General features: G+C 44.1%; 1 protein-coding gene and 2 long non-coding RNA genes across 8 annotated transcripts in view; 2 read left to right on the top strand and 1 right to left on the bottom strand.

Annotated features, from left to right (window-relative positions):
* DENND5B (DENN domain containing 5B) overlaps positions 1-4,956 on the top strand; it is a 179,238-nt gene extending 174,282 nt beyond the window's left edge. For all 6 annotated transcript variants that reach the window (XM_023643329.2, XM_023643327.2, XM_023643328.2 and 3 more), the window contains one exon: positions 255-4,956. In XM_023643329.2, the coding sequence (XP_023499097.1) occupies positions 255-438 (184 nt within the window). In that variant the 3' untranslated portion in view covers positions 439-4,956. The remainder of the gene's footprint in view (positions 1-254) is intronic.
* Positions 4,957-9,105: 4,149 nt separating this feature from the next.
* LOC111773954 (uncharacterized) lies at positions 9,106-12,993 on the bottom strand. The gene is made up of 2 exons (XR_002808702.2): positions 12,643-12,993; positions 9,106-10,661 (listed from the first exon to the last, which is right to left on the bottom strand). It is a non-coding gene; the product is annotated as an uncharacterized lncRNA (long non-coding RNA).
* Positions 12,994-13,100: 107 nt separating this feature from the next.
* On the top strand, positions 13,101-17,619 carry LOC138924783 (uncharacterized). The gene is made up of 3 exons (XR_011440011.1): positions 13,101-13,475; positions 14,068-14,173; positions 15,979-17,619. It is a non-coding gene; the product is annotated as an uncharacterized lncRNA (long non-coding RNA).
* Positions 17,620-26,683: the final 9,064 nt, after the last annotated feature.

The raw sequence follows: 26,683 nt of genomic DNA, 5'->3' as shown, positions 1-26,683 counted from the left end.
ATCCTCATGGCCACTTTGTCCAGACCTACTTTTAGGATCTGATGAGTTTCCCATTAGCTTACACTCTCTCATTACTGTACCTTTTGAACCCGTAAATATCCAGCTTCCTTCCTTTGGTTTCGTCTCTGCTGACCTCAGAGCTTGGCTGGATTTTGCCCCATCCAGCCTCACACCTGCCTGCTGACGCCGCGTGTGCGCATGGTTGGGCAGCGAAGTGAGCAATGCTCAGCCCCTGTTTCTGTTTGGGTCTGTAGGGATCGCCTGCTCCCACAGTGGATCCCATTGTTAGCTGAGTGTCCCGCCATCACGCGAATGTACGAGGAGAGCGCCCTCCTGCGAGACCGCATGACCGTCAACTCGCTCATCCGCATCCTGCAGGCCATCCAGGACTTCACCATAGTCCTAGAAGGATCGCTCATCAAAGGAGTGGACGTGTAACCCAATGGCTAGAAACTCTCAGTCCAGGCCCCTTGCTCCTGAACCGTCCCCAACTCCGGGCACCAATTTGGACTTGTCTGAAGAGGTCGTGAGCCACTGCGGGGGGCAGCGCACCGTACCCCCCCCCAACTGAACAATCCTCACGCTACAGACAAGGAAAATGCTGTATTGTAGTTCATTTGAACCAGGAATTTAGTATAAAATAGAGTATTTTCATGTGTTAGATGTGTGTAAATATGCTATCTTCTTTAAGAAATTATATTACTCTAATACAATACTTTTCTTAGATTGAATATTCCTGTGACTTAAACTAAGTAGCTTGAAAGCACTGGGAGTTGGCGGGGAAGAGTGGTGCTAGTCAGGAAGAAGCCAGTAGACCTGTAAATAGAGTGCAAGCCGGTCGGGCTTTTGTTTCCTCCAGGTACCAGGAGGAACCCAGAATGCATTGTTCTGTCGTGTCCATCCATCCTTCCATCCTGGTGTCTGATCCTTTGTATTGTGAATGTAAACAGCTTTACCTACTGTATGAGATAGTCCTCACTGTACCTTTTCAGTTACAAATGGTTTCATACATTTGAATTGAGTCACTTTTCCAGTCTTTGGAAAATTTTTTTCTGTCGGCACAAGATGAAGATATAATTCAAATATTTTAAATACTGGACCCCAGGAGCTTGGCTGAGCTGGAAAGAGAACACACAAAGCCCTGAGAAGTGCGTTAAATTGTGGGATTATAACTTCTTTACACTTTGGAAAGATTAGCCTAGACTAACTTCATTCTTGGCATTTTTATTGTTATTTGAGGTACTTTGGGGAGATGTGAATTTCAAAGAGTTGGCCTCCTGGTCGTAAGAAGTGCGGACAGCAGCTTGATTCCGTACTTTTCACTTGTTCATCTGAACCCTGCGCAGTCCCTCACCTCTTAAGGATAACCACAAGCCCCGTCTTTGTTAGGTTCCAGTCAGCCCTCCCCTCGCCCCGGGCCCATCCCCCTCTCAGGAAATGGAAGGAATGTCTAAGAAGGAGGAGGGCTCTGTGTGGCTTGGAATGTTTTTGTGAAAGTATTTGTTGACCATGATAATGCAAATAACAGAAGGGGAGAGAAAGAATGAACCCTTTCTGGGTGGTTCGGGGCAAGCTTTCTGTTCCTTTGTAAGAGGGGGTAATAATGTAAAACAAGGGGCCCCGAGAAGGTAAAAGCCAGTACAGCACAGGCTGGGAAAATGGAAGCAAAACAAGAGGCGACAGTCTTGAAAGACCAAATGTGGCGAGTGACTTTCCAGCTTGGTGTTTTATAAGGAAGTTGAATAAATGTGGTGTCGGCTTGTTCCTGCAAGTCTTCACCCTCCCCTGGGCCCTGTGACTCTAATTAGGCATTTGCACTTTGCTAGCAGCGAAATTGCCTCAGCAGCTAGGCTTGTTCCCCGTTGTGGCTGAGAAGCAAAGCCCGGCCTCTCAGGCCCCTTGTACAAGCCGGGGCTCCTGGGCTTTAGCAGTGGTGTCATTGCCCTTATTTCCTGGAGGAAGAACCCGATGGAACCAGTGCCTCCCTCCCTGCATTGATCACAGTATTCAGCCGGGGCACCCAGGTGCACCCCCTGTCCACAGGTGACTAAGTACTTGGGGAGGAAAGGGGGAGGCGAAGGCAGCACTGAGAAGCCCATGCAAGGTTTAAGAAGACAGTTCTGGGTGACCTGGGTAGGCCAGACATCGGTCTGCTGAGGGTAAAGTGTGTCCACAGTGGCTGTTCCAGGGACGTGGAAACTCCCTTAGGTGTTTCAGTGATCAGCAAGCGCAGAATGAGCCAATCCAGGGTTTGTTCTTATTACCTGTTCCATAAGGCCACTGTGGACAACCAGAGGGATGACTTGGACAGCATACTAGAGGCGAGTCATCTAGTCCAGCCTTCTCATTTTATAGCTGGGAACGCTTGAGGATCAGAGACATGAAACACTTACCCCTGCAGCTGGTCAGTGACAACACAGGGTCAAGAACTCGTGTTTGTTATTACACTGGGCTGCGTGAAACGGACCTCCAAGGCATTCATATTGCTAGTTTCTCCACCCTGGGATCTTTATTCATCCACCTATACAGGTAGGAAATAAGGATTAATATTCATTTATAATAATCATTTATGAGGATTAATATTCATTTTAACAAATTGTTCTCAAGAATGATACCAGAACTGACACATCCTCTAGAATGCCGGGCCCTTTAAACGAGTCGCCTTGGGAGCCCATGTCATTATTCCAGAGATGCAGCCAGTGCTCCTGACACATAGGGACCTTCCTGTAAGCTGTGTGAGTGGCCTACAGCCCATCCTTTTGAATATTACCAGTGATAGTAAATCTTGGCCTTTCAGAAGAAATTTAATATTTGGAAACAACAAAAAGTCCTTAGGATCCAAATTGGTGAACAAAAAGGGTGCTTAAGCAGAGCTTGGGGTCGTAAAAGAAACACAGTTCTAAAGAAATAAGACTTAGTTCTTATGTGGCTGTTATAAACTTGAGAGACAGCTCTGTGTCTTTGAGCCAATACCAAAATATTTTGAGCAGGACAGTAGCAGACTCTTCAGAATAAATGCGCAGTAGCCTTCCAAGCTACTTTTAGAAAGACCTCACCCATAGACTTAGCCTTTCTATTATGTTAATTTTTAAAATTAGTATATTGCTTTATAAGCACCTCAAAGTTAAAGTAATAAAAATCGATTTTGTAATTGACTGTTTTCCTCAAAATAAGTTAAAAGTAATGCCTGGAACCATAATTAGTATTTTCACATAATAATAATAGATTGAGAAGAATTTTTTTAATTAAATTGCCAAAAATATTACCTCTTGAAACATTTATTTTCCAAGTGTTTTCAAATGTCCTGAAACTCCTCATCTCAACTTTGTGACACAGTAGCATTAGACCGATGTTGGTATTATGTATAAGACCCTCATATGTATAATGACCCTGGTTGGGACTCATGAGCACCTTAAAATGACTGAGGCTCAGTGTGGGGTGGTATAGAGTAGGTAGGGTCCTGCGTGGGAAAAAACAGGCTACTGAGAACAAAAGTAAGGCCTCCCAACCCTTCCCATCCTCTTTTCCACTGAGGAGCGAGAATTTGATATAAGAAAGCTAAAACTTGCAAAAGTTTGCGATTTCCCTCTATAATTTATTTCAAGTGTTTCACACATTTTTATACCTTTTGTAACCCTGAGGTATTTACTTTAACATGGCTTTTTAAAAAATCATTTTAATGAACTTCTGTCATGTTATATGAATGATATAGGGGAAATACTGAATTGCTCATATTTCCTTTTTTTGGCAATAAAGCACTGTTGTATGTAAATGTGAGTGAAAGAGGAGTGGAGACCATACGTAACAGTTTGTAGAATATGTTGACGCCTCTAACATATTCTGAAACATGAGGCAGCAGACGAGGACCTCAGATCCCCAGGGAAATATTTATTTGACAGCATTGGGAGTGTAGCTCTTAATAATGAAATATCTTCTTTATGCTAAGAACTATGATTTTTCAGTAGATTTCCATTTTAAGAACTGTATTTTCTCTGTGAGGTTTACAGAAACTAGTCTATTTCTTTTCACCATGTTGAAAGGACAATCTGAACCTTCGCTCTTTTTGTTTCAGTATTAACGCACCTTCATGACTGAGAATGGAGTCTTGAGCTCTTCTCTACTCTTATAAACCGAGTCCTATTTCCAAGTCATTTCTGTCTTTTGAAGTCCCTGTTCCTTATATAAGTATTTGTTACCTGACCATTTAGCATAAAAAGAAGACAGAAACAAATAATGAACTACTAGGTTCTATTCCTATTAAAATACATTTATAAATCTCTTGAATCAGACTGATTTCCAAGCTTTTTGAGGGGGGTGCTGATGGAATGTGATCAGCAGAATCCCAGGAGAGCCTTGTCCTCCCAGATATTACTAGAGCTGATCGTCCTTTCAAGGACAAAATAAAGATGGGCTCCAGAAGGGTATCACGTTGAGCAATTAATGCCAGAGTGGGAAAAAAATCATCCCCAAATTGCTCCTCGTTTGAAGGAATCCAGGGTATCCCTGGGTCACAGGGGAGGGAATTGTGCTTGATCTAGTCACCTGAATGTATTTGTGTGTGGCTCCAGGCTTTATTCCAAACACCAAATCTGGGGGAGAGTAGAGAGGTATGGTCAGGAGATCCTTTGTCAATCAAATGAGGGTGTGAAACATATAGAAAAAAATCCTCTATATTACACTTGAACCGTGTATAAATATACCCTGTATATCTTTTTTTAAATGAGCATTTCTCCATTTAAATTATATTGTTTTTCTTTGTATTGTTTAACAAAATGCATCAGAACTGGATTTTTTTTTTTCTCATCTGAACATAATATAAAATTGAAAGAGTATTGTGATATCAAGCACTTTAACATACATATCAGAGAAACTGACGTGGGTTTTTCAGGTTTTGGAGTACATATAAATATGACTTTTCATGCTTTGTTCTTTACAAATAAAACTGTGGGGTTGATACTTTGTTTTGCTTCATTATTTTAGAATCTTAATACTGAATGGTTCAGAGGGCTGGTGACTTCAGGGAGAAGAGAGAAAACCAAAATCATTGTGCAGTTAAAATCCAGCCTGCTGGGCAACTGGGTATTCAGAAGGGGTAAAAAAAAAAAAAAAGAAAGAAAGAAACTTGAACCCTACCTCACACCATATGAAAAAAATCAGTTCTTGGCTTAACCTAAATGTAGAAGAATCTAACAAAATTGTTAGAATATAGGATGTATTTATGAACTTGAGAAAGGGAAGTATTTCTTTAAACAAGACACTAAAAAATAACTAGCATTGTAGTCCATAGTAAAAATAGAAGGCAAAGATTTGTTGCTTACCCACTATATGTTAAGCATTGCCTTAAGTTATGGGCATACAGCACTTGAAACACACACACACATCAAATTCCTGCTCTCCTGGAATTTGTATTCTAATGGAGGAGTTACACAACAAACATGATAAGTAATACATATAGTAGTTAGATGATGATAATAAACAAACAGGAGGGGTTGAAGGTTTGGTTGGGGCTGCTTGGAGATGGACTCCATTGTAAATGGTTCACCAGGGAAGGCCTCACTGAAGTGGGGTTGCCTCTAACTGAGATTGGAAAGGGTGTTGGAACAGTAAGTTTGCGGGAGGAACGTCAAGAGCTTACTTTTGGACGTGCATTGGAGTGCCTGTTAGACATCCACATAGAGGTGCTGAGAAGGCCGTTGCACTTGTGGATTGGGAGTCCAGGAGAGAACAATACTGTATTCATCAGAGTCCAATCAAGAGACAGAAATCACACAGCGATTTGAACAGGAGAAGTTTAATGTAAAGAACTACGTATTAGAGTTCTCCAGAGAAACAGAACCAATAGGATGTGTATGTACATACATAGAGAAAGACTTATTTTATGGAATTAGCTCACAAAATGGTGGAGGCTTGGTAAATCCAAAATCTACAGGGTAGGCTGGCAAGCTGGAGAGCCAGGGAAGAGTTACACAGTTCATGTCAAAAGGCAATCTACTGGCAGAATTCCTTCTGGCTCAGAGGAGGTCGGTCTTTGCTCTTTTAAGGCCTTCAGTTGATTGAATGAGGCCCACCCACATTATGGAGGGCAGTCTGCTTCACTCTAAAGCCACCAATGTAAATACTAATCTCATCCGAAAAACACCTTCAGAGAAACATCCAGAATAATGTTTGACCAAAGATCTGGGCACCATGGCCCAGCCAAGTTGACACGTAAAGTTAACTGTCACAAACTATAACAAGAAATTGGAATAATGGAGGATTTGCTGCTAAGCAATAAAAGAAAAACTAAAAAATACAAGAATTGCATATATAGGGAGCAGCCAATAACCCTAGGACTGAGGCAAGGCAAACCTAAAAGAGCCCTCACCCCTCAGGCTGAGAGCCAGACTTTACTAAAAACAGCACAGCCTTGGCCCACCGGATGCCACACACCAGTGGCATGTGTTTGGAACCTGCTTTTGGGTTCCAGGGAAGTACCCGCGGGAGGTGCCATATCCCTGAACTTGCTGGGAAGCCCCTGGAGGGGGTGCAGGGAAGCTGTCCATGGAGAGGTGCTATACCAGTGAAACTCACTGCCGAGCCACTCAGGGGAGTGCCAGGTGGGGTTAGCTGCTGATCCCATAAAGCCAGGAGCTGCACACTGCAGGAACCTGCAGAGGGAGCACAGCAGAACCAGGGAGAGAAGCTCCCTCCTCCCTCGCCTCTCCAGTGAATTCAACTGACAAAAGTTAACATTGTGCCACCAGGCAAAGGAGAAATGTTTGTAAGAGAGTCTGTCTCCATTGTTGCAGAGCAGGCAATGAAGGGTAGAGCTGGAGCTGAGAGGCAATGAACTGATAACCGCCCCAGACAGTTTCGTTCCTTAATTCACTTAAGGAGGAATCAAAGGGGGAGAGGTGGGAAACGTGAGAAGAGAGAGCAAATGTCTCCAGACTTTATGAGGCAATGGTTTAGAGCAGATGTTGTCTGCCGTGTTCACTTGATCTTGGTCCAGATGGATACAATTTTCATCATGAGCCTTTAAAATACTGATTTTAATAAAAAATACTGACTAACAGCAGTTCGGAAGGTTAGGAGGCTTTGGCATCTAAGGGAAAGAAGACCACAGGGGAAGGAACGAAGGTGGTGAAAAATGTTGGGCACTGGCTTTATTTTGAAGCTAAAGCCAGAGAATTTCCTGATTGATTGAATGTGGGGGATGCATGAAAGAAGCATCGAGAATGTCTCCAAGGATTTTGATCTGAACAACTGGAAGGATGAAGCTAGAATTTCCATTAACTGCGATGAGTAAGGCTGTGGGGAGAACAGGCTTTGGAGATAGGAGTTCAGTTCTGAACACATTAAATTTCAAATATTGATGAGATATCCAAGTGGAAATGGTGAACAGGAAATTGAACGTCTGAGTCCAGATTTTGTGAGCAATTGGACTTCGGATATAAATTTGGGAGTTGCCAGATTATATAGATGGAATTTAATGTCATAAAACTGGATGAGAACACAAAGGAAGGGAGTTATTAATCTCCCAAAGCATTAATTTTAATTCCACAATATGGATGTGGCATGATTTATTGTTTGACTTTAGATGTCTCCCAATTTTTCAGTATTCTGAACAATGCTTTGATGAAAAACACCTAGATAGCTCCCAACGGTTCACTAGCCTGAGCAATACTATACTGAACACATCCTTGCTTTGTGCAAAATTACCATTTTTGTAGGTCAAAGGCAAATGTCAACAACTCCATAGACTCAACCTAATATTTTTGATAATTCTTTATCCTGACATGTGCTATACTTTGATTAAAATAGATAGTGTAACCGTGATAGAGCAATTAATCTCTGGGCTGCAAAGTTTACAAATGAATCACTTGAGTTAGAGCCCAGAAGTGAGCCAGATGATCCCTGTACTCCAGAATAACATAATCCCGAGGTCTGTCACTTACCTACCCATCACTTGTGTCCTTAAATGCCCCGAAACTTTTCCTGGGTTTCTCGCTTCATCCTATTCAAACATAACAGGTTCCAAATATATGAAACAAAAACTAACAGAATCAATGAGAAATAGACACTCCCATTTATAGTAGACAAGCACTCCTTTCTCAATAATTGATAGAGTAAATAGGAAATCGGTAGGGACATAGAGGACTTCTCAACACTGTCAACCAACTTGACGTAACTGATATTTATAGAATACTTTATCCAACAACAGCAGAGTACAAATTCCTTCTAAGTACACAAAGAGCATTTACCAAGATTGACCATATTTGGGGTCATAAAACAAGTCTCAATAAATTTTAAGATTCAAGTCATGCAAAGTATGTTCTTTGGCCACAGGGGTCAAAAAGTGAATCAAAAGGGAAAGCAGAAAGTATTTTGAACTGAATGAAAACAAAGCATATCCAACTTTGTAGGATTGATCTAAAGCAGCTCTTTAAAGAGAAATTAACAGTACTGAACAGCTATGTTAGGAAAAAAGTCTCAGATCAATGACCTGTGGTCCTACCTGAAGAAACTAAAAGAAAAAAAGAAAAGCAGAAAATAATAAAGATTAGATAAGAAATCAATGAAACAGAAAACAGAAAAAAAAAAGAAAATCAATGAAACCAGGTGATTCTTTGAGAAATCAATAAAATTGATAAACCTCTGGCCCGACTGATTAGAGAAAAAAGAAACAAGACACAAATTGCCAATATGAGGACTAAGAGAGGTGACATAAACACAGATAGTAAAACAATAATAAGGGGCTGGCCCGGTGGTGCAGCGGTTAAGTGCGCACGTTCCACTTAGGCGGCCCGGGGTTCGCCGGTTCAGATCCCGGGTGCAGACATGGCACCACTTGGCAAGCCATGCTGTGGTAGGCGTCCCACATATAAAGTAGAGGAAGATGGGCATGGATGTTAGCTCAGGGCCAGTCATCCTCAGCAAAAAGAGGAGGATTGACAGCAGTTAGCTCAGGGCTAATCATCCTCGGGGAAAAAGAAAAAGATAATAAGGGAATATTATGAACAAATTTTTTTTTAATTCTGGTAACATTGGTTTATAACAATATACAAATTTCAAGTGTACGTAATTATATTTTGATTCCTGTATAGATTACGCCATTACAACAACTTTTTGGTGATAAATTTTAACAACTCCAATGAAATAGATAAGTTTCTTAAAGACATCAAGTATCAAAGCTCACTTAAGAAAAAACAGATAACCTGAATAGCCTCTATCTATTTAAAAAAATTGAATTTGTTATTCAATTTGAATTGAATAGTTAAGGTCAACTATTCTCAGGAAGAAAACTCCAGGCCCAGATAACTTCACTGGTGAATCCTGTCAAAAATTTAAGGTAGAAATAATGAAAACTCTGCACAAACTCTTCCAGAAAACTGATGACGAAGTATGTGTTACTTTTGCTAGGGCTCCTGGAACAAAGCACCACAGACTGGGTGCTTAAATCACAGGAATTTATTTTCCCACAATTCTGAAGGCTAGAAGTCTGAGATCAAGGTGTCAACAGGGCTGGTTTCTTTTGAGACCTCTCTCTTTGCTTGAAGATGGCCATCTTCTTTCTGTGTCTTCATACGGCCTCCCTCTGTGAATATCTGTGTCCTCATTTCCTCTTCTCGTAAGGACACCAGTCACATTGTATGAGGGCCCATCTAATGACCTCATTTTAACTAATTACCTCTGTAAACACCTTATCTCCAAACACAGCCACATTCTGAGGTGCTGTGAGGTTAGGACTTCAATATATGAATTCTGAGAGGACACAATTTAGTCCATAACAAAGTAATACTTCTCAACTCATTCCATGAGCCGGCAACGTCCTAATACCAATACCAGACAAAGAAATGACAAGAAAAAGACAGACCAACAACTCTCATGAACATAGATGCAAATATTCTTAATAAAATGTTATCAATTTAAACCCAGTGATATTGGGGCCGGCCTGGTGGCATAGCGGTTAAGTTTGCACTTTCTGCTTCAGTGGCCCGGGGTTCACCAGTTCGGATCCTGGGTGTGGACCTCTGCACAACTTGTCAAGCCATGCTGCGGCAGGCATCCCACATAAAGTAGAGGAAGATGGGCATGGACGTTAGCTCAGGGCCAATCTTCCTCAGCAAAAAGAGGAGGATTGCCAGCAGATGTTAGCTCAGGGCTAATCTTCCTTAAAAAAAATTTTTTTTAATTTAAAAATAATGAATACATACCATGGGATTCCATTTGTATGAAATCAAACAAAAAATGCAAATAATCTGTAGTGACAGAAGACAAATCAATTGTTGCCTGGAGATGGGGTTAGGGTGGTGGGGGGGATGCCAAAGAGGTGCAAGGAAACTGAGGGTGACAGATATATACATAATCTTGATTGTGGTGATACACTCATGTTAAAACTTACCAAAATTGAGAAAGTTGTTGAATGTCAGTGATACTTCAACAAAGTTTTTCTAAGTCTAATTGAAAAGTTGAGAATACACACATTGAAATTAAAATGAAAAAAAAAGAGGAAAACCCAACAACTAGATTTACCAATGTTTCCCTTCTACCTCATTCTATGGGCCTCTTAGTACCGTCACCTGTTTACCCACAAGCACCAGAGGGATCTTGAGATGTTGGACCCTCCATGTCAAAGGTTGGAAGCAGGTCAGGAAAATTGAGAGGAGCTCGACAAATGCCTAGTGTGAAGAAACACACGTCACAGTTATACTCTCCTTCAAAGAAAGCCGACCTGCATTTTAACTTCTAGGTTTCCATACGGCATCCTATTAGGACTCTTTAAACTCCTCCCCTTAAAATCCTTGCCTGGCCGTGTCCATTATTCCTAAACTGTTACATCGTGATCCTACCCGATCCTAACCAAGCCCCTCCCCTATTGCAAGACCTGCCTTAGCTGGGTCTTCAAAACCTGAGTAAACAGACTTCGCCCTTTGCCCTCTGATAGGCTGCTAAGACTCCATCAAGGGACTGCTCTTCCGTCCTGCTAAGCAATAAACAGATTGGTTTCGATAATGCAGGAAGCCAGTACTCAACATTATCCATTGCTCATATTTCCTCTTCTGAATTATTTTAATAATCTTTGCCCATTTCTTCATTTTTTTAATGTGCATTTTTGGTTTTAATCTGTAGTTTAAAAACATTAAGCTATTCTCTCCGCTCTATACGATGTAAATATTTTCTCACTTTCCTTTTAATTTTTAGTGTTTTTTGTTGCACAGAAATATTTAGTTTTCAATTGTTCAAAGTCACTATCCATTCTTTAAAAAAAAATGAATACAGCTTCCAGAACAATGCTGCCTGGGTTCTGATCCCTACTGCTTCCTAGCTGGGGACCCGTGTGTGTCACTCAGCTCTCTGAGAGCCCAGTTTCCTCATCTGTCACTCCAGGAGAAGGTAAGCCCCGCGAAAGGAGGCATTTTTGACTGTTTCATAAATTGCTGTCCCGGGCTCTGGGAACAGTGCCTAGTACATAGTAAGCACTCAATAAATATTTACTAAATGAATGAATCCACAAAGCCAGAACCATCTTGATTACCTCATAGCGTTGTTATAAGAATTAATCCTCGTGAATTTTAATCTAGAACAATCTGTGGCACACAGTAGGAGCACAAGAAATGTTAGCCCCCACCCCCAAGTAAAACTCTGCCTCTTTGTGAAGTCTTACCTGAAAATCTTCCCTCCCACTGTTATTTAAGTCATTCCCTCTTTCCTCCGCCCTCTTCCCCTCCCACTGCAATTGCACCCTTCTCCTCCATGGTAGCACTCACTCGTCACTTGAAGCTCTTAACCTTTGGGTGGCTGGAAGCCCCTTTGAGAATCCAAGGAAAGCTGTGAACACTCTCCCCAGAAAAGCGCACCTATGCGCGTGCACACACAGTTTTCCATGCAATTTCAGGGAGCTCATAGCACCCTGACACTAACCTGCCTTTGTAGATTCCTGAATTAAGTGGACATGAATGTTAGAAAGTCCTTATGGCTTCGAGCCGCAAACCTCCACAAGTCACAGGAAATTCCCGGATCAGACCATTACTGCCAGGGTCCAAACTGGGCATGGAGACCTGAGCTCCTCTGAGATGCAAATTACTCTCTCCCTTCCGGCCGGAGGGTGGTATTATCCCTTCCTCGCTGTATTTTCCTAGCTGACCCTTCACCCGGCCAGGGGTAAGGGCGTCCTGGGGCCTGAGGGCCTGGAGGAAAGCGGTTTCTAAATGGAAGCAGGGGGCTCCAGCAGATTCTCAGATCCTTTATAAGCTTCGGCAACGCTGCTAACCCACATGTTGTGATTTGTTACCTCAGTCTCCCAGGTGGTAATCAACAAACCCTTCCTACATATTGGACCGTGTTGCTGTCTTCTGCAGCAGGAAAGACAAAATGGGAGATTGTCCCACTGCCTTTTCGGAAAAAGAGGAAGCCTGCACAGAATAAAAGTAAAGAGCCCTGGGCCTGGCAACCAGCTGGGTGGCTTCATATGAATTCTGTAACCTCCCTAAGCCTCCATTTTGCCTTAAGAAGAGTGGGACTAACAGAGTGGACCTCATACTTTTGTTGTAAAATGTGAGGTAACGTAAATCATCTTTGTACCTGGAAGCACTCAATAATTGTTAGCTGTTATTTATTAAAATTAAATAGCAATTCGAAGGGAGGATGTTGTCTGCTTACCAAAGCCAGCTGTGGGCCTGGAGTCTGCTAAGAGCGAGGAAAAGCCAAGTGCAGGGAGCTGGCCTGGGCCTCAGCCCACCGGACTCCCCAGCCTCCCCACAACCCACAGGCCTCTGTCTTCTAGTACTTTCAGCCTCCTTCTGTCTCGATGGCCCTGGGCCTCCCTTGCGTCCTGGCATTTCACACAACGGAAATGCACAGGTCCTCCAGGGGCTCAGTCTTCCCCTCCCCTTAGCCAAGAGTTAAGACTCCCCCATCTCTGGATGGTTCTGTCCCAGAGCCAACAATTATTGGACTTAAAGAACCTGAAAGACTAGTCCAGCCCTTTCTTTCATTATTCTGATTAGAAACAGCCCCAGAGGTGACGTGATTTGCCCAAAGTCGTGCAACTTCCTGGAACAAGAAGCCAATCGGAAGACGCCCATGCTGCTGTTCTTTCCGTGTTATCAGGTTACCCCAGAGCCTTAGGATCTGCTTTTGAAACGCAAAGGCGAGGTCGCCCAGGGAGAGCCACGGGAGGGAAACTTACTCGGATTTGCTAACTGCTTTTGGCAGGGGATGGGGCCGGAGAAGAGGGGAGGGTGTAACCTGCTTCCCCCCCAAAAACATAATGTGAACAGCTTTTAAATTGCTTTATGAGATCATGAATTCTAGTGAGTGCATCTTCCGAGGAGGCTGGGAACTTACCTGTTTTGTTTACCCAGCCAAGGGCCTAATGCAGAGCAGGGCCTTAATAAAAATGTACCGCATGGATGGCCGCGGGGCTGGCCGCAGCCCACTCCACCATAGAGCTGTAGGAGGTTTGGGGGAGCCAAGCCCCACCTGGGAGGCACGTAAGTCCTTTCCAGTTTTTCTCAATTGTGGCTTTGCAACGAATATCCTTTGTTCATAAATCCTTGACTGCATCTCTTGATTATTTCCTTAGGATATTTTCCTAGAAGTGGGATTACTGGGTTGAAGGGTATGCACATATTTAAGGCTCTTGATTCAGAACCCTCCAGCAGTGCAAGAATGAGTCAGCTTCCCAGCATCCTGGCCAAACCTGGGTGTTATCAGGCTTCATTTTTATTTTTTGCCCTCTTGATAGAACAAAAATGATATTTTATTTGCATCTCTTTGTGGACTAATTAGATGGAGATTGAACTAATTTTAAGAAAACACTCTAAGGAGCTCAGAGAAATCCTGTGTGGGGCAAGAGACCAGTAAACTAGGCATCTTCTGCCCAGTGAGGTGAAACCTGAGGACCCCTCTTGTCTGGAGTGATTTGACCCGAAGATGTAAACATGTGAGCCTTGCTAGGGAGCCTTCCTCTGAGGCAGGGAGCGGGCACTGTGACTAACTAGCTTCCCTGTGTTTGTAATTTTCATTTCCTGATGAGGACTAAATGTTATAAAACAAATGGAAAACCTGTGTACGTATCTTTAGGGGCAGCAAGAAAAGGTAGAAATGGGAAAACGATTTTAACTTCGAGTCCTGGAGAAGGGGGAAGGGTGGGTGGAGAAGTTCAAAGGATGCTTCCAGAAGAAGGGAGGTAAGTCCCTGGGGGTCTGCTGACAGCCTGGGGGGGGCTGGGAGAGGGAGGGAGTGAGCAAGAGGCCTGCGGGGGGGCTCTGAAGACTTCATCCTGGAAAATCTGCTGTGTGGTTGTGGAGCTTACAAGGCCAAGGGTCCCCAAGGACCCAGAAGGGGCTTTTAATGGACTTTTGAGGATCAAAATTAAACAGCCAGGGACCAAGGAGAGTGGTACGGAAGTGGAAGGAGCAGTCCAGCTCAGGCTGCGCTCCAGGAGTGGTGAGATGGTCTTGTGTTGTCCCGGAGAAGAGGGGATGCTGAGCTGGAGAGCTCTTCTGGGCTGTGAAAGGATGTGGATTCCCCCCCAGTCAGAGCCGGGAACTGTTCCCCTGCTCTTCAGATAGCCACTGCCTTCTTTTACAAACCAGCCCCTGGAGGAGAACGGGTTTACCAATGTTTACCGACAATCTTATTTACTAATCTAGCTCTCATTTACTCTCAATAAATTTATAGCCCTAATTACAGTCCTCAACATTTTCTTGATAATAAACATACAGGTTGTGTTTTACAGTTGTTGTTGGATTTTTTTTTTAACTTTGTGGGGGACTTTATTTTCTTAATTGCTTTAAATTTCCGATTAAAGTCTTAAATTTAACAGTCAGTTCCAACAGCTTAGCAATCTATGAATTTGAATTTTTTGCCACTTTAATTCTTTGAAATGGCTTAAGCCCAATATGAACCAGTTGCTCTTAGAGGTTTAAATGAGTGATTTCTAGACATCGTCATACTTCAAAATCACTTGGCGGCTTTAAAAAAAATTAGTTTTCCCTGCCTCCCTCTTGGGAGACTAATTTTATAGGGACATACCCTGGAACTGGTATTTTTGGAGAGCTTCCCAGGTGATTCTTAAGTGGCTGCTACAAAGACCAACTTTGGTGAACTGATGTCTAAATGTTTATCAATTTGTTTGTCTTTTAATGGACTTTGGAAATAGCAGTTTTAACTTCTAAAATATTAAATAATGCTTTGCATGTCTGGAAAACATTCTTTTTTCACCTCCGGCCCCATCCACCCTGGGCTTCAACTCCTGGGGCTCTTCAGTCCTTCCCGAACATTCAGTGTTCTTGCTGTCACCTCCCAGTATTCTCTGGTTTCCCATAATTCCTGGTTTTCCTCTCTGGCAGCACATTTTGGGCTTTCTTTTGGGAATAACAGTTACTTTTTCTTCTTCTACTGTCTTTCAAATCGCTTTGCTGTTCAGGGTGTCCTGGAAACTCAGGGAGAACGACCCTGGGTCATATTATCCACTCCCAGCATTCTTCTTCTTTTTTTCTTCTTCTCCCCAAAGCCCCCCCAGTACATAGTCGTGTATTCTAGTTGTGAGCGCCTCTGGTTGTGCCATGTGGGACACTGCCTCAGCATGGCCCAATGAGTGGTGCTGTGTCCACGCCCTGGATCTGAACCTGTGAACCCCCAGGCCACTGAAGCAAAACGCACGAACTTAACCATGGGGCCGGCCCCCACTCCCATCCTTGGCATCTGGGTGATGACAATCCTCGAATCTGCAGCTCTCACAGCTTCTCTGGGAAGCTCTCCAGGTCCCCACATTTCAACTGCCTACTGAGCATTTACTCTTGGACATCTCACAAAGCACTTCAAATTCAATATTTCTCCAATATTAAGTTCCTAACCGTGTTTGTCCTCTGTGTTTCATATCTCAGAGAAAGGTTCTGTCACCGACTAGTTACCCCAAGGAACTCAAGGGTGGGATTTGGATATTTTAACTGTTTTTCCAAATTGTTTTTTTCCTTTTGTTATGTTAAGGAGATGCAAACACCAACCACCCTGAACCAGACCAAGCCTCACCACCAGAGCTCTGCCTATGACCTCTGCCTTATTTTCAATGCTAGGATCTCTCCAGGAGGAGCTTAGGCCTCGTTACCGTAACCTGCAGTGTATGTGCAAGCATGTTTTCTAACTGAGCCTGCGCAAGTGAATACCCACCTCTCCCTTTTGAATATTCATTCCCATCTGAAATAAATGTCCCTGCTTCCCTTTGTTCGGGGATGTCATGACTATGGAGATGATTCCTCATGGTCTCCTATTCGCTGCAAATGTACTTTACCTTATGAGACAACTACTTCTGGTGGAGAGTCTGATCCAACTCGCCAGGAGGGAACCCACTTTGTCTCGGTAACAGTTCTACCAAGTTATTCAAGCCAGGAACCTGGGAGTGACCCATTCATTCATTTAAAGCACTGGGGATACCAGAGTCTGCAAAAGAAGAATCCCTGCCCTTGTTGAATTTATATTCTAGAAGGGGAAGACAGACAATAAGCAATCAGTCCCTCGTCCGAGTGGTTAAGTTTGCACGCTCCGCTTCGACGGCCCAGGGTTTCACTGGCTCCGATCCTGAGCGCAGACATGGCACTGCTCGTCAGGCCACGCTGAGGCAGCATCCCACATGCCACAACTAAAAATATACAACTATGTACTGGCGGGCTTTGGGGAGAAAGAAAAAAAAAAGATTGGCAACAGATGTTAGCTCAGGTGCCAATCTTTAAAAAAAAAATCAGTCCCCATATCTAACAGATCCCAACTTCTTAATATCTCTAGACTCCATCTGTCTTTCCAGTCACAACCTGAGTTCAAAACCCCGCAATGGCCTCCGTCTTTCTGTCTTATTCCCTCCAACCCATTCACCCCACAGCAGTGTAATCTCTCTAAAGCCAAATATTAAATTTCTCTTCCAGCTTTAAGCTCTCTATCCCTCAAAAATAAAGTCCACCTTCACAAATCTGGGTGAAAAAGGTTTACACCCTCTGGGCCCCTGCTTGCTTCTCCACCACTGGTCTCCACCTGCGTGAATCACTCCCTGCTCAGCCGCACTGAGTTACAGCTGCAGGTCACTGCACCTGCCATTCCGGACGCCCTCCCTCCCCTCCTGCCTGGCTAACTCCTGTCCACTCTTCAGGTCTCAGCTTGGCTACTGCGACAGGCAGCCTCTAAGATGGTCCCCCTTGATCTCTGCCTCCTCGTATTCATTCCCTTGAATGTGAGCTGGATTTCCTGATGTGATTCTGAAAAATAGACTATGGCAGAAAAGATGAGATGTCACTCCTGACGTTAGGGTCCATAAAGACTGTGGCTTCTTTCTTGGGGCTCTCTCTCTCACTTGCTTGCTCTGTGGTAAGCCAGCTGCCATGTTTGAACTGCCTTGTAACAAGGGCCACGGAACAGAGGGAGGTCTCCAGCCAACAGCTGTGAGGAACTGAACCCTTCTAGCAACCACGTGAATGAGCCTGGAATCGGGCCCTCCACCGGCTGAGCCTTCAGATGAGATGGTAGCCTCAGCCGACAGCATAACTGCAACCTCATGAAAGACCTTCAGCCAGGAGGCACCCAGCTAAACCACGCCTGGATTCCTGACCCAAAGAAACTGAGATAATAAACAGTCGTTGTTGTAAGCGGCTACATTTTTGTTAATTTGTTACACAGAAATAGATAACCAAGAACACCTCTGGACCCTTGCCCCTCCTCCACACCAAATTCAGTGCCCTCTGAGTTCTAGAGCCAATGATGTTCCCCCCGTCACCTCCTGTACGTAGCCTCTAGTATTAGAATTAGGGATTTGTCTATATCTCTGCCCCCAGACTGTAGGCTCTATAGGGAAAAGAAGGAAGGGAGGGAAGAAAGTAACCATTTTCCTTCCTTGATCAAGACTCTGAATCCCTCCTCTGCCTGGGCTGCACCTCTGTACACCCACTGTGTCCACAGCAGATTGCCCCAAAGTCCAGCTGCAACCCCAGCAAGAGGCTCAGGCCAGCTAAATCCAAGCCACACTGCCGTCATCTCCCTGGACACACACACGCATCCCTGTGCACACACATGCAGATGCAGGCATGCACGCACACACTCAGACACCTTGGGCCCACTCCACTGCCCTTTACTCCGGAGGAGAGTGGGTGGAGTCACTCCTTGCTCCTTTCACACACACCCTCAGGCTACACTTTTGTGGGGTTTATGAATGAAAGGTGGCTACTGAGCCTTCCGCCTGTGAACTGCCCAGTTCCTCCACCTTTATTTCCAGCCAACCGAACTGCTCCAGGAAATCACGGTTGTGAGTACCCTGCAAAAAAAAAAAAAAAGCGAACCCAAAGTTTTTGTTGCTTTCATTTTCTAGTGACTCAACCCACAGGCCACTCACTCTGCCCTAACCCTGAGACCTGAGGAAGGGGCCGCCTCTGGGCTGCAGAAGCTCACGGTGGCACCTCCCACAGGGCAGGTAACAGCACTGGCCTGCAGGCTCTGGTCCACTCCTGCCCTTTGCCACATGCAGGGCAGCGCCCTTGTCCTCCTGGTAGCCCTTCTGTTACCCTGTGCCAGCTGCACATTGCAACAGTGACAGCTTCCCCATTCTCCCCCTGCACACCCCACCCCCGCGGCCAATCTGCCCACGTCTCCTGTGCCCAAGCAGGAGGAATAAACGTTTGAGAGACACACCCAGATATGAACACACCTCTGTCTGTTTAAGAAGAAAAGCTTCCAAATAGCATGGCACCCGCTGGCTGTGCTGCTGTCCTCTCTGCCCTCCTCCAGCTCTCCCCAGTTTCCCTCCTGGCCCTTCCTCCTGCAATTGCTTGCCGCCCAGCTGCTCACTGTTGCTAAGACGGTCCTGCCATCAGCTGTGCTCTAGATGTGCAGTAGTGTGATCATGGGGAGAGTGGATTCGCGGACTGCAGATCTGCTTTCCAATTTGAGTTCTGCTCTTTAGGATACTTGACCCTGGTGTCACTTGACCATCGGCCTTATCCTCTTTCTGGGTCTGCTAATAAACTGTTTCCGCCAGTTGCTCTGAGATAAACTAAATAAACCATGAATATGACAATGCATGGCATGTAGTAGTGAGCACTCAATAATTGCTTCTTCTTGTGCGTTTTAAAAGGACCTTAACAATCCTTGTGATTTTCCCTTGGAAATACATAAAGCCAGAGAAGATTTTTGGTGTCTAGATTTTGATGTCTAATTGACAAAGTGCCACATTAGACTTTTTAGTTTTTTGGCAGGAGATGGGGTAGGAGAAGGTTGACAGAGATGGCAGGGGACCACGAATTCACTGGGGTTTAAGCTGACTCTCACCTCTGCTCTCGTGGGGTAATGCTGTGGAGACCAGCTGCTCCAATGCCCGAGGAATGGATGTGCCTGAGCCTGCCACTGACTCCCAGGTGGGAAGGTGTTTTCGTGTTTTTAGTCAGGTCCCCGTGCCTCTGCACAGGCCCTGTCACTGATGACAGGGAAGTGCCCGAATCACTGAGCGCACACAAATGCACCCAAAATGCAAAGGCTTACATGTTGCATCCATTCTGCCATTATCAGCAGGTATGCAGACTCCTAGGACGCACACATATCATTCCATTTCCAGATCAACAAACGCTTATCTCCAGAAATTAAGTGGGTCCAACTTTCTTTGCATTGCCCAGAGTAAACACAGCAGGTAGGATATCAACGCAGGATTTCAGTGGTCTTTTCAAATCAGTCCCGTTTATGGTCCAGCATGTGGTAGGGCCTGACTGTATGCATGATCAGAAGAGGAGCCAAACACATTGTCTTGACATTTTTAGTTATTTAAACCAACTGTAGAACTTTCCAGACCCACAGAAAATCCATTATTGTAACATTTCAACTTTTTCCCAACAATGAAAAATTACTATAGTTTGCTAAACCAAAGCTTAATCAAGAGCAGATCAATATTTGAGTTCTGAAATCTACATCCTACCTCTTTGATAAGATAAACAGGAAGGAGAAGTATAAAATGATATTTGGACGGTGCGAGAGGTAATTTGGCATTTTGTATAACTCAAGTCAGCACTTCAAATAATGCTCCTAAGGAGCATCCACTTTCAGCCAGTCTCTAGCAACGATGTCTGAACTTGCCCTCCGCCAGAGCCATTTAGAGTTGTTTGCCATTTCAAATGATAAATACCAGTTGTCACGCAGAATAATTGGTAAAGCACTTAAAGAAAGCAAAATAAAGATGTCAGGGAAGGAGGCTGTCAGGGTTTGACTGGTTGTTCAGACAGGACTGTGTTACTTTATTTAGGTCATAACGCTCAAAGTTCTCAGCTTTGAAGAGCCCCAGACTCCTATTTTGCTATTTTGGAGGTGATCACTCAGGCTCACCATGGGAGCTAACAGTAACCAAACTCCTAAGAGACTGATGTGCAAGCCAGCTGCCAATTTGTAGTTTTACAGTAAGAAATATAATGTCAAGAGGACCAGATGGTCAGCACAGTCTCCCTTATGGGAATAGATGTGAGGCTGTGGGAAGGCACAGTTAAAACAGGAGAATAGAAGTCAGAGGCCTGGAGCTCGAGGGTCAGGATCTTATAGTCAAGAAGCCCTTCATTACCCTGATGCGTGAAAATTCAGATTACAAAACAAAGATTACAATGTAACCCCAGCTTGGTTTAAAGATAAAAATAAACCTGGAAAAATATATCATAGTGATGACAGCAGTTATAATCTCTGCATAATGGCATTATGAGCAATTTTTCTTTTTCTTTTTCTTATCTTCGCTTTAAAATTTTTCCACAAAATAAGTATGAGTTCCTTTTGAAGAAAGAAAACAAAAGACAAATTAATGTTAAATAATTGTTAAATAAATCATGAAAATCTATATAAAATGCCATGCAGTCATTAAAAATCATGTTGTAGAAGCGTTTTTAATGCTTGGGGAAGTGACAGTTAATATTTCTGAGGTGTCTACTCTGTGGTGGGCCCCATTCTAAGGGCTTTCTGTGTCAGAACTCATTTCATCCTGTACCAAACCTACAACATAGAGGAGAAAGCTGAGGCAGAGAAACATTAAGAAACTTGCCCCAAGTCACACAGCTGATCCATAGGTCAGTTTCCTTTCCTATAAAATGAGTTCCCTTCCTGACCTTAGCTCATCAGGTTGATATGCAAATTAAAGGAGATTATGAATCTAAAGAAAATAACCAAGTGTCCAGAACGAGTGTCGGCCAACTTGACCCCACAGGCCAAATCCAGGCCTGCCACCTGTTTTCATATGGCCCAGGAGCTAAGAAATATTTTCACATTTTCAAATCTTTGAAAAAAAGTCAAAAGGAGAATAATATTTCGTGACATGTAAAAATTATATGAAATCCAAATGATGTACATGTCCAAAAATAAACTGTCATGCTCATTCATTTATGTATTGTCTGTGGATGCTTCTTGACTTTTTTTGGGATGAGTAGTTGTGATGGTGCAAAACTTAAAGTATTTACTATCTGATCCTTTACAGAAAAAGTTTGCCAAAGCCCCAGTTGAGGTCTCCACTGATGATAACAGTTACATGAACAAAGGCTTTTAATCTGTTAAAGGACCAGTCCCCAACCTTGGCCACACTTCAGAACCTTCCTCAGGTGCCCATTGTCCCCCACCCCCAACCTGCTCCCCTTCACACTTGCTGCTTATCTAGCAAAGTAGGTAGGAAGTTTCTATTTTCAAGTGCATACTGTCTCACAAGTTCATGGTTACATAGACATCTGATTTAATTTCCACAACAGTCCTATGACAGTGGCTTTATGACCCTAGTTTACGGATGAGGAAACTGAGGCCCATAAAACTTAGGTAATTTGCTGAAAATTTATACGGTTTAGGAAGTGGCAGTGGTAAGTCTTCTGGAGTGGGTTCAGTGAGTAATCTTACCAGACGTGCTGCCTCTCTTGCAGTGTCACATGCTTTGTTTACTCTACTCTCTGTGACCTTTGGTCACTTCCTGTTTAGGGTGGGCCCTCCAATCCCTCGCAGAAATCAAATATCAGTCCTATGTCTACCAAGATAAGTAGCTAATTGTCTGGTCAACTACAAGTTATTAATGGGTAAAAGCCAACCTCACGACTCTTTTCACACCTAAGTCATGTTTTAATCCCAGTATATTTTCACTCTACTCTTCTGGAACGTACGTCACTGTTTTTGTTAAGGGGCTTCATCGGTGGACCTGTTCGGTGGGAGCAGAGCCCAACGGCAGGTTGAGGGGAATTTCTATTTGGACAGGTGTGACGCCATTAAAATCACACTACGCAGACTTTCACCTTTCTACAGGGCACTTGTATAATATGTGTGTTCTTTGGTTTTTCTTTGATAGTTTTTTTTTTAAAGGTATGCTTCTTTTGGTGAGGAAAACTGGCCCTGAGCTAATATCTGTTGCCAATCTTCCTTGTTTATCTATTGTTTTTTCTTTTTTCTCCCCAAAGCCCCACTACATAGTTGTATATTCTAATTGGAAGTCCTTATAGTTCTTCTATGTGGGATGCTGCCACAGCATGGCTTGACGAGTGGTGTGTAGGTCTGTGCCCAGAATGTGAACTGGCAAACCCTGGCCACCGAAGCAGAGTGCGCAAACTTAACCACTATGCCACCAGGCCGGCCCCTTGTATGTGTTCATTTTTACAAAGTGAAAAATGTTTTCTTTTTTCTACTTTTTTTGTAAGGAAGATTGGCCCTGAACTAACATCTGTGCCAATCTTCCCCTATTTTGTGTGTGGGATGCCACCACAGCATGGCCCGATGAGCAGTGTGCAGATCCACACCCGTGAACCTCGGGCTGCTGAAGGATAGCATGCAAACTTAACCACTATGCTGCTGGGCCGTGGTTCTTTTGTACTTCTGCATGTGGGTGCCTCATGCTGGCTGGTAATGCTAACTTGAGCAAATGAAAGATCCTAGGTAATGTTAAATTCAGTGGTACAGTGTTTATTTACGCCAAGTTTATTAGTAAACTTTGGTGCTATTTTTTTTCCTTTTTCATGTATTTTCATAGTCCTTTTTAGACTATGACTTCAATTCAGTCTTTTCCCTTCTGGGCACATTTAATTTCTCCTGTGTTGAGCCCATCCCTGTGTGGCCACTCAGAAGCCAGGGGAGGCCAAGGGGAAAAGACCCTTGGGTTCATTTGCTAACACTGACTTTGAAGCAATGGCTCCCAGTGGCTATGCTTGCAGGAAGTATGCACAATACCTCTGGGGGTCCAGACCCAGTCAAAGAGCCTTAAAGACCCAACGGAGGGTGCCTTGCAAAGTTGCTGCTTTCCTGGAATAGCAAGTTTTAAATAGGAAATGATTGTAAAGAAACTCATTAGGAAAGGCATATTTTATCGCCTTTTCTGTCATCGTTATAACAGAAGATTCAATCAAGTTTAATTTATTCAGCCAGGTGCCTGTGGAAGCTGCCTCGTTTGTTTGGCTTTGTTTTCACTAAATCCCTTGTCAACTGTGTTCCGAGCGTCAGTGAGCTAATCCTGCCCCTCTGTCAGATCCGTGGTAGACAAAGGCCACTAACACAGAGTCTCCACAATGAGAACGCCAGAGGATCTATTAATGTGTCAGTTGCCTGTGAATTATGGCCAAGATATTTGCCCAACATATGGCACAAGGGTTATCACGTTGTAAAAGCAACTCATTGGAAGCCAAGCATCCATGCACGCATGCAGACACTCATAACTACTCAGGGGTATGAAAACATTATGCCCAAGGACAAGCATTCCTGGGAATTCGAAGCAACCACAAAATAACAGTAGAGTGAATCTGTTGGGAGGATTTTACTTTCTATAGGAGAAAAATAAACTAAAGATAAAATCAAAGTAGCCTTCAGGGATAAAGTAGAAAAACAGCCACATTTAGTTCTAATCTTCAATTAGGACTGAGGGGCGGGATCCATGGGCAGGAAAGCATTCTCTGACCAGAGTCCAGTTTATCTACAAGGACATTTTGGTGGAAAGGAACAATGTAATGTCATGGCGATGTGTCACCTGGCCTCCTGGGAGATCCCCCAGAGAGGCTCAGGAAGTTTGGCTGTCTCACCTTTGCAGATTCAGAATCTTAAATTAATTAGCAGCCCAAATAAGATTCAGATACTAACTCACTAACACAGCTCAAAGATAGGAATGTATGAAATAGAATGCCAAATTATTCATTTCCAATGGGAAATGTAACTGCCCAACTTAACAGGTACTGAGTCAGCCTAACCAAAGAATTCTCTCCCTGTCAGTAAGAGATGCCCATAGCAGTGTGTTCCTGTGTTACCCAAAGCTTACACAGGGCCAGCCCGGTGGTGTAGCCATTAGGTTTGCATGCTCTCTTTGGCAGCCCAGGGTTCGTCAGTTTGGATCCCGGGTGTGGACCTAAGCACCGCTTGTCAAGCCATGCTGTGGCAGGCGTCCCACACATAAAATAGAGGAAGATGGGCACAGATGTTAGCTCAGGGCCAATCTTCCTCAGCAAAAAGAAGAGGATTTCGGTGGATGTTAGCTCAGGGCCAATCTTCCTCAAAAATAAATAAATAAATAAAGCTTACACTGGCTGTGTGCCTTGGGGGACCGTGGTTGCTGGGTAGAGAGGAGAGAAATGGGCACAGTGGAGCAGTTATAATGGTAATTGCAGCAGTTTCTCCTTCCACACTCCTGGACTAGGTTTTGAACCCCCAGAGGGACTGAGGTATAATCAGAAGCTGGTCAGAAGGCATAGGGAGGCTTTATGAGAAACTATCTGTGTTTCTGAGCCCAGCAGACAAAAGGCCACTCACATTTGGGAAAGGGGTCTTGTATTAGTTTTCTAGGGCTGCTCTAACAAAGTCCCACAAACTGGGCAGCTTACAACAACAGGAATTTATTCTCTCACAATTCTGAAGGCTAGAAGTCCCAAATCAAGGCACGAGCAGGGTTGGTTCCTGTGAGGGCACTGAGGGAGAATCTGTTCCATGCCCTTCTACTAGCTTCTAGTGACAACTGGCCATCCTCGGCCTTCCTTGGCTTATAGACGCATCGCTCTAATCTCTGCCTCCATCTTCACCCGGTGGTCTCCCTGATAAAGATTCTCTCCTTGACCAAACTCTAGGCAGGCTCCTCTGAACCCTCTTCTCAACGAGGCTTCCACTTTCAGAGTTCCATGTCCTTCTCTGCAGCACCCAGTTTTAGCCAGAGTCACCTACCCTCAATATGTGATCACACTCGATATCTGATTGGATATGTCATCTTCCACCATCTCCCAGGTGATGTCTGATCACCTCAACCTGCCTTCAGCAAGAATCCTGTTGGGTTAGTTTAGCCAGAAATCCCCCCTTACACCTGAGGTTTCCTCTTAGTAGCTTTCCCTCCACTGACTCCACTCTGCTCCCTCGCTGTAAATTCCCGATTTTCTTGTTGTGTTTGAAGTCGAGCTCAGTCTCTCTCCCCTATTGCAAAACCCCATTGCAGTGGTCACTACACCTATCGCGATAGTACCCCTGAATAAAATCTGCCTTACTATTGTTTAACAAGTGTCATGAATAATTTTTTCCTATAAGGATATCAGTTAGATTAGATTAATAGCTTACACTACTCCAGTGTGACCCCATCTTAACTAATTACATCTGCAATGACCTTATTACCAAATAAGGTCACATTCTGAGGTATTGGGGGTCAGGGCTTCAACATATCTTTTTTGGGGACACAATTCAACCCGTAACAGGCAGCCTCACTATTTCTGCATAAAACAATAGCATAGTAGACATTCTAATGTTAACTCATACACTTTTATCCCCTCTTCCGTTAGGCACCTCGCTCTTCCCCTCCTATGGGAGACTATGCCCCCGCCACTCCAAACCTGGAACTCCACACCCCTGGCCACACAGGACTGAGATGTCACCCAAGCAGGACACGCGGCTAGTCAACTAACACTCTTCCCTTGGATTTTTCTTTTTTTGCACCTGAGCTAACATCTATTGCCAATCTTCCCTTTTTTCTTCTTCTTCTTCTTCTCCCCAGAGCGCCCTAGTACACAGTTGTGTATTCTAGTTGTAGCTCCTTCTGGGCGTGCTATGTGGGACTCCGCCTCAGCATAGCCTGATGAGTGATGCCATGTCTGCACCCAGGATACGAACCGGCGAAACCTAGGGCCGCTGAAGCAGAGCGCGTGAACTTAACCACTTGGCCATGGGGCCAGCCCCTGGGTTTCTCCAAGTAGAGATGGTAGGGGAAAACTCTTCCTGTTTAGTATGTGGGACTTAGGCATGAAACCCTGGACCTGCTGCAGCTATGTCCCCAAATAGATGGGGAGAACTTGTCTCCATTAAGAGAAAAGCAAGCCAACAGGAGGAGAGGAGCTGAGATGAGGGGCAGAGAGCCAGAGCCAGATGGCTTAGAGGTCCCTGCTTCCAGCATTCCCCAGGGCTCACCCTGGCTCTTCCAGGGTCACAAGAGCAGGCCTCTTTTGTGCTCCTCTTTTGAACCTCCTTTGAACTGGGTTCTATTACTTGGAAGGAAGACTCCTAGGAGATACATGCAGCATAGCAAAGACAAAGAGACAGAACATTAAAGCCAGCCCTGTGGCATAATGGTTAAGTTCGGCAGGCTCCGCTTCAGAGGCCCAGGTTCACGGGTTCAGATCCCGGGTTCAGATCTACACCACTCATTAGCCATGCTGTCACAGCAACCCACACATAAAGTGGAGGAAGACTGGCACAGATGTTAGCTCAGGGCTAATCTTCC

Source organism: Equus caballus, chromosome 6, assembly GCF_041296265.1.
Source record: "Equus caballus isolate H_3958 breed thoroughbred chromosome 6, TB-T2T, whole genome shotgun sequence".
In the NCBI taxonomy this organism is placed as follows: Eukaryota; Metazoa; Chordata; class Mammalia; order Perissodactyla; family Equidae; genus Equus; species Equus caballus.
This window is presented reverse-complemented; position numbering and strand designations above follow the sequence as displayed.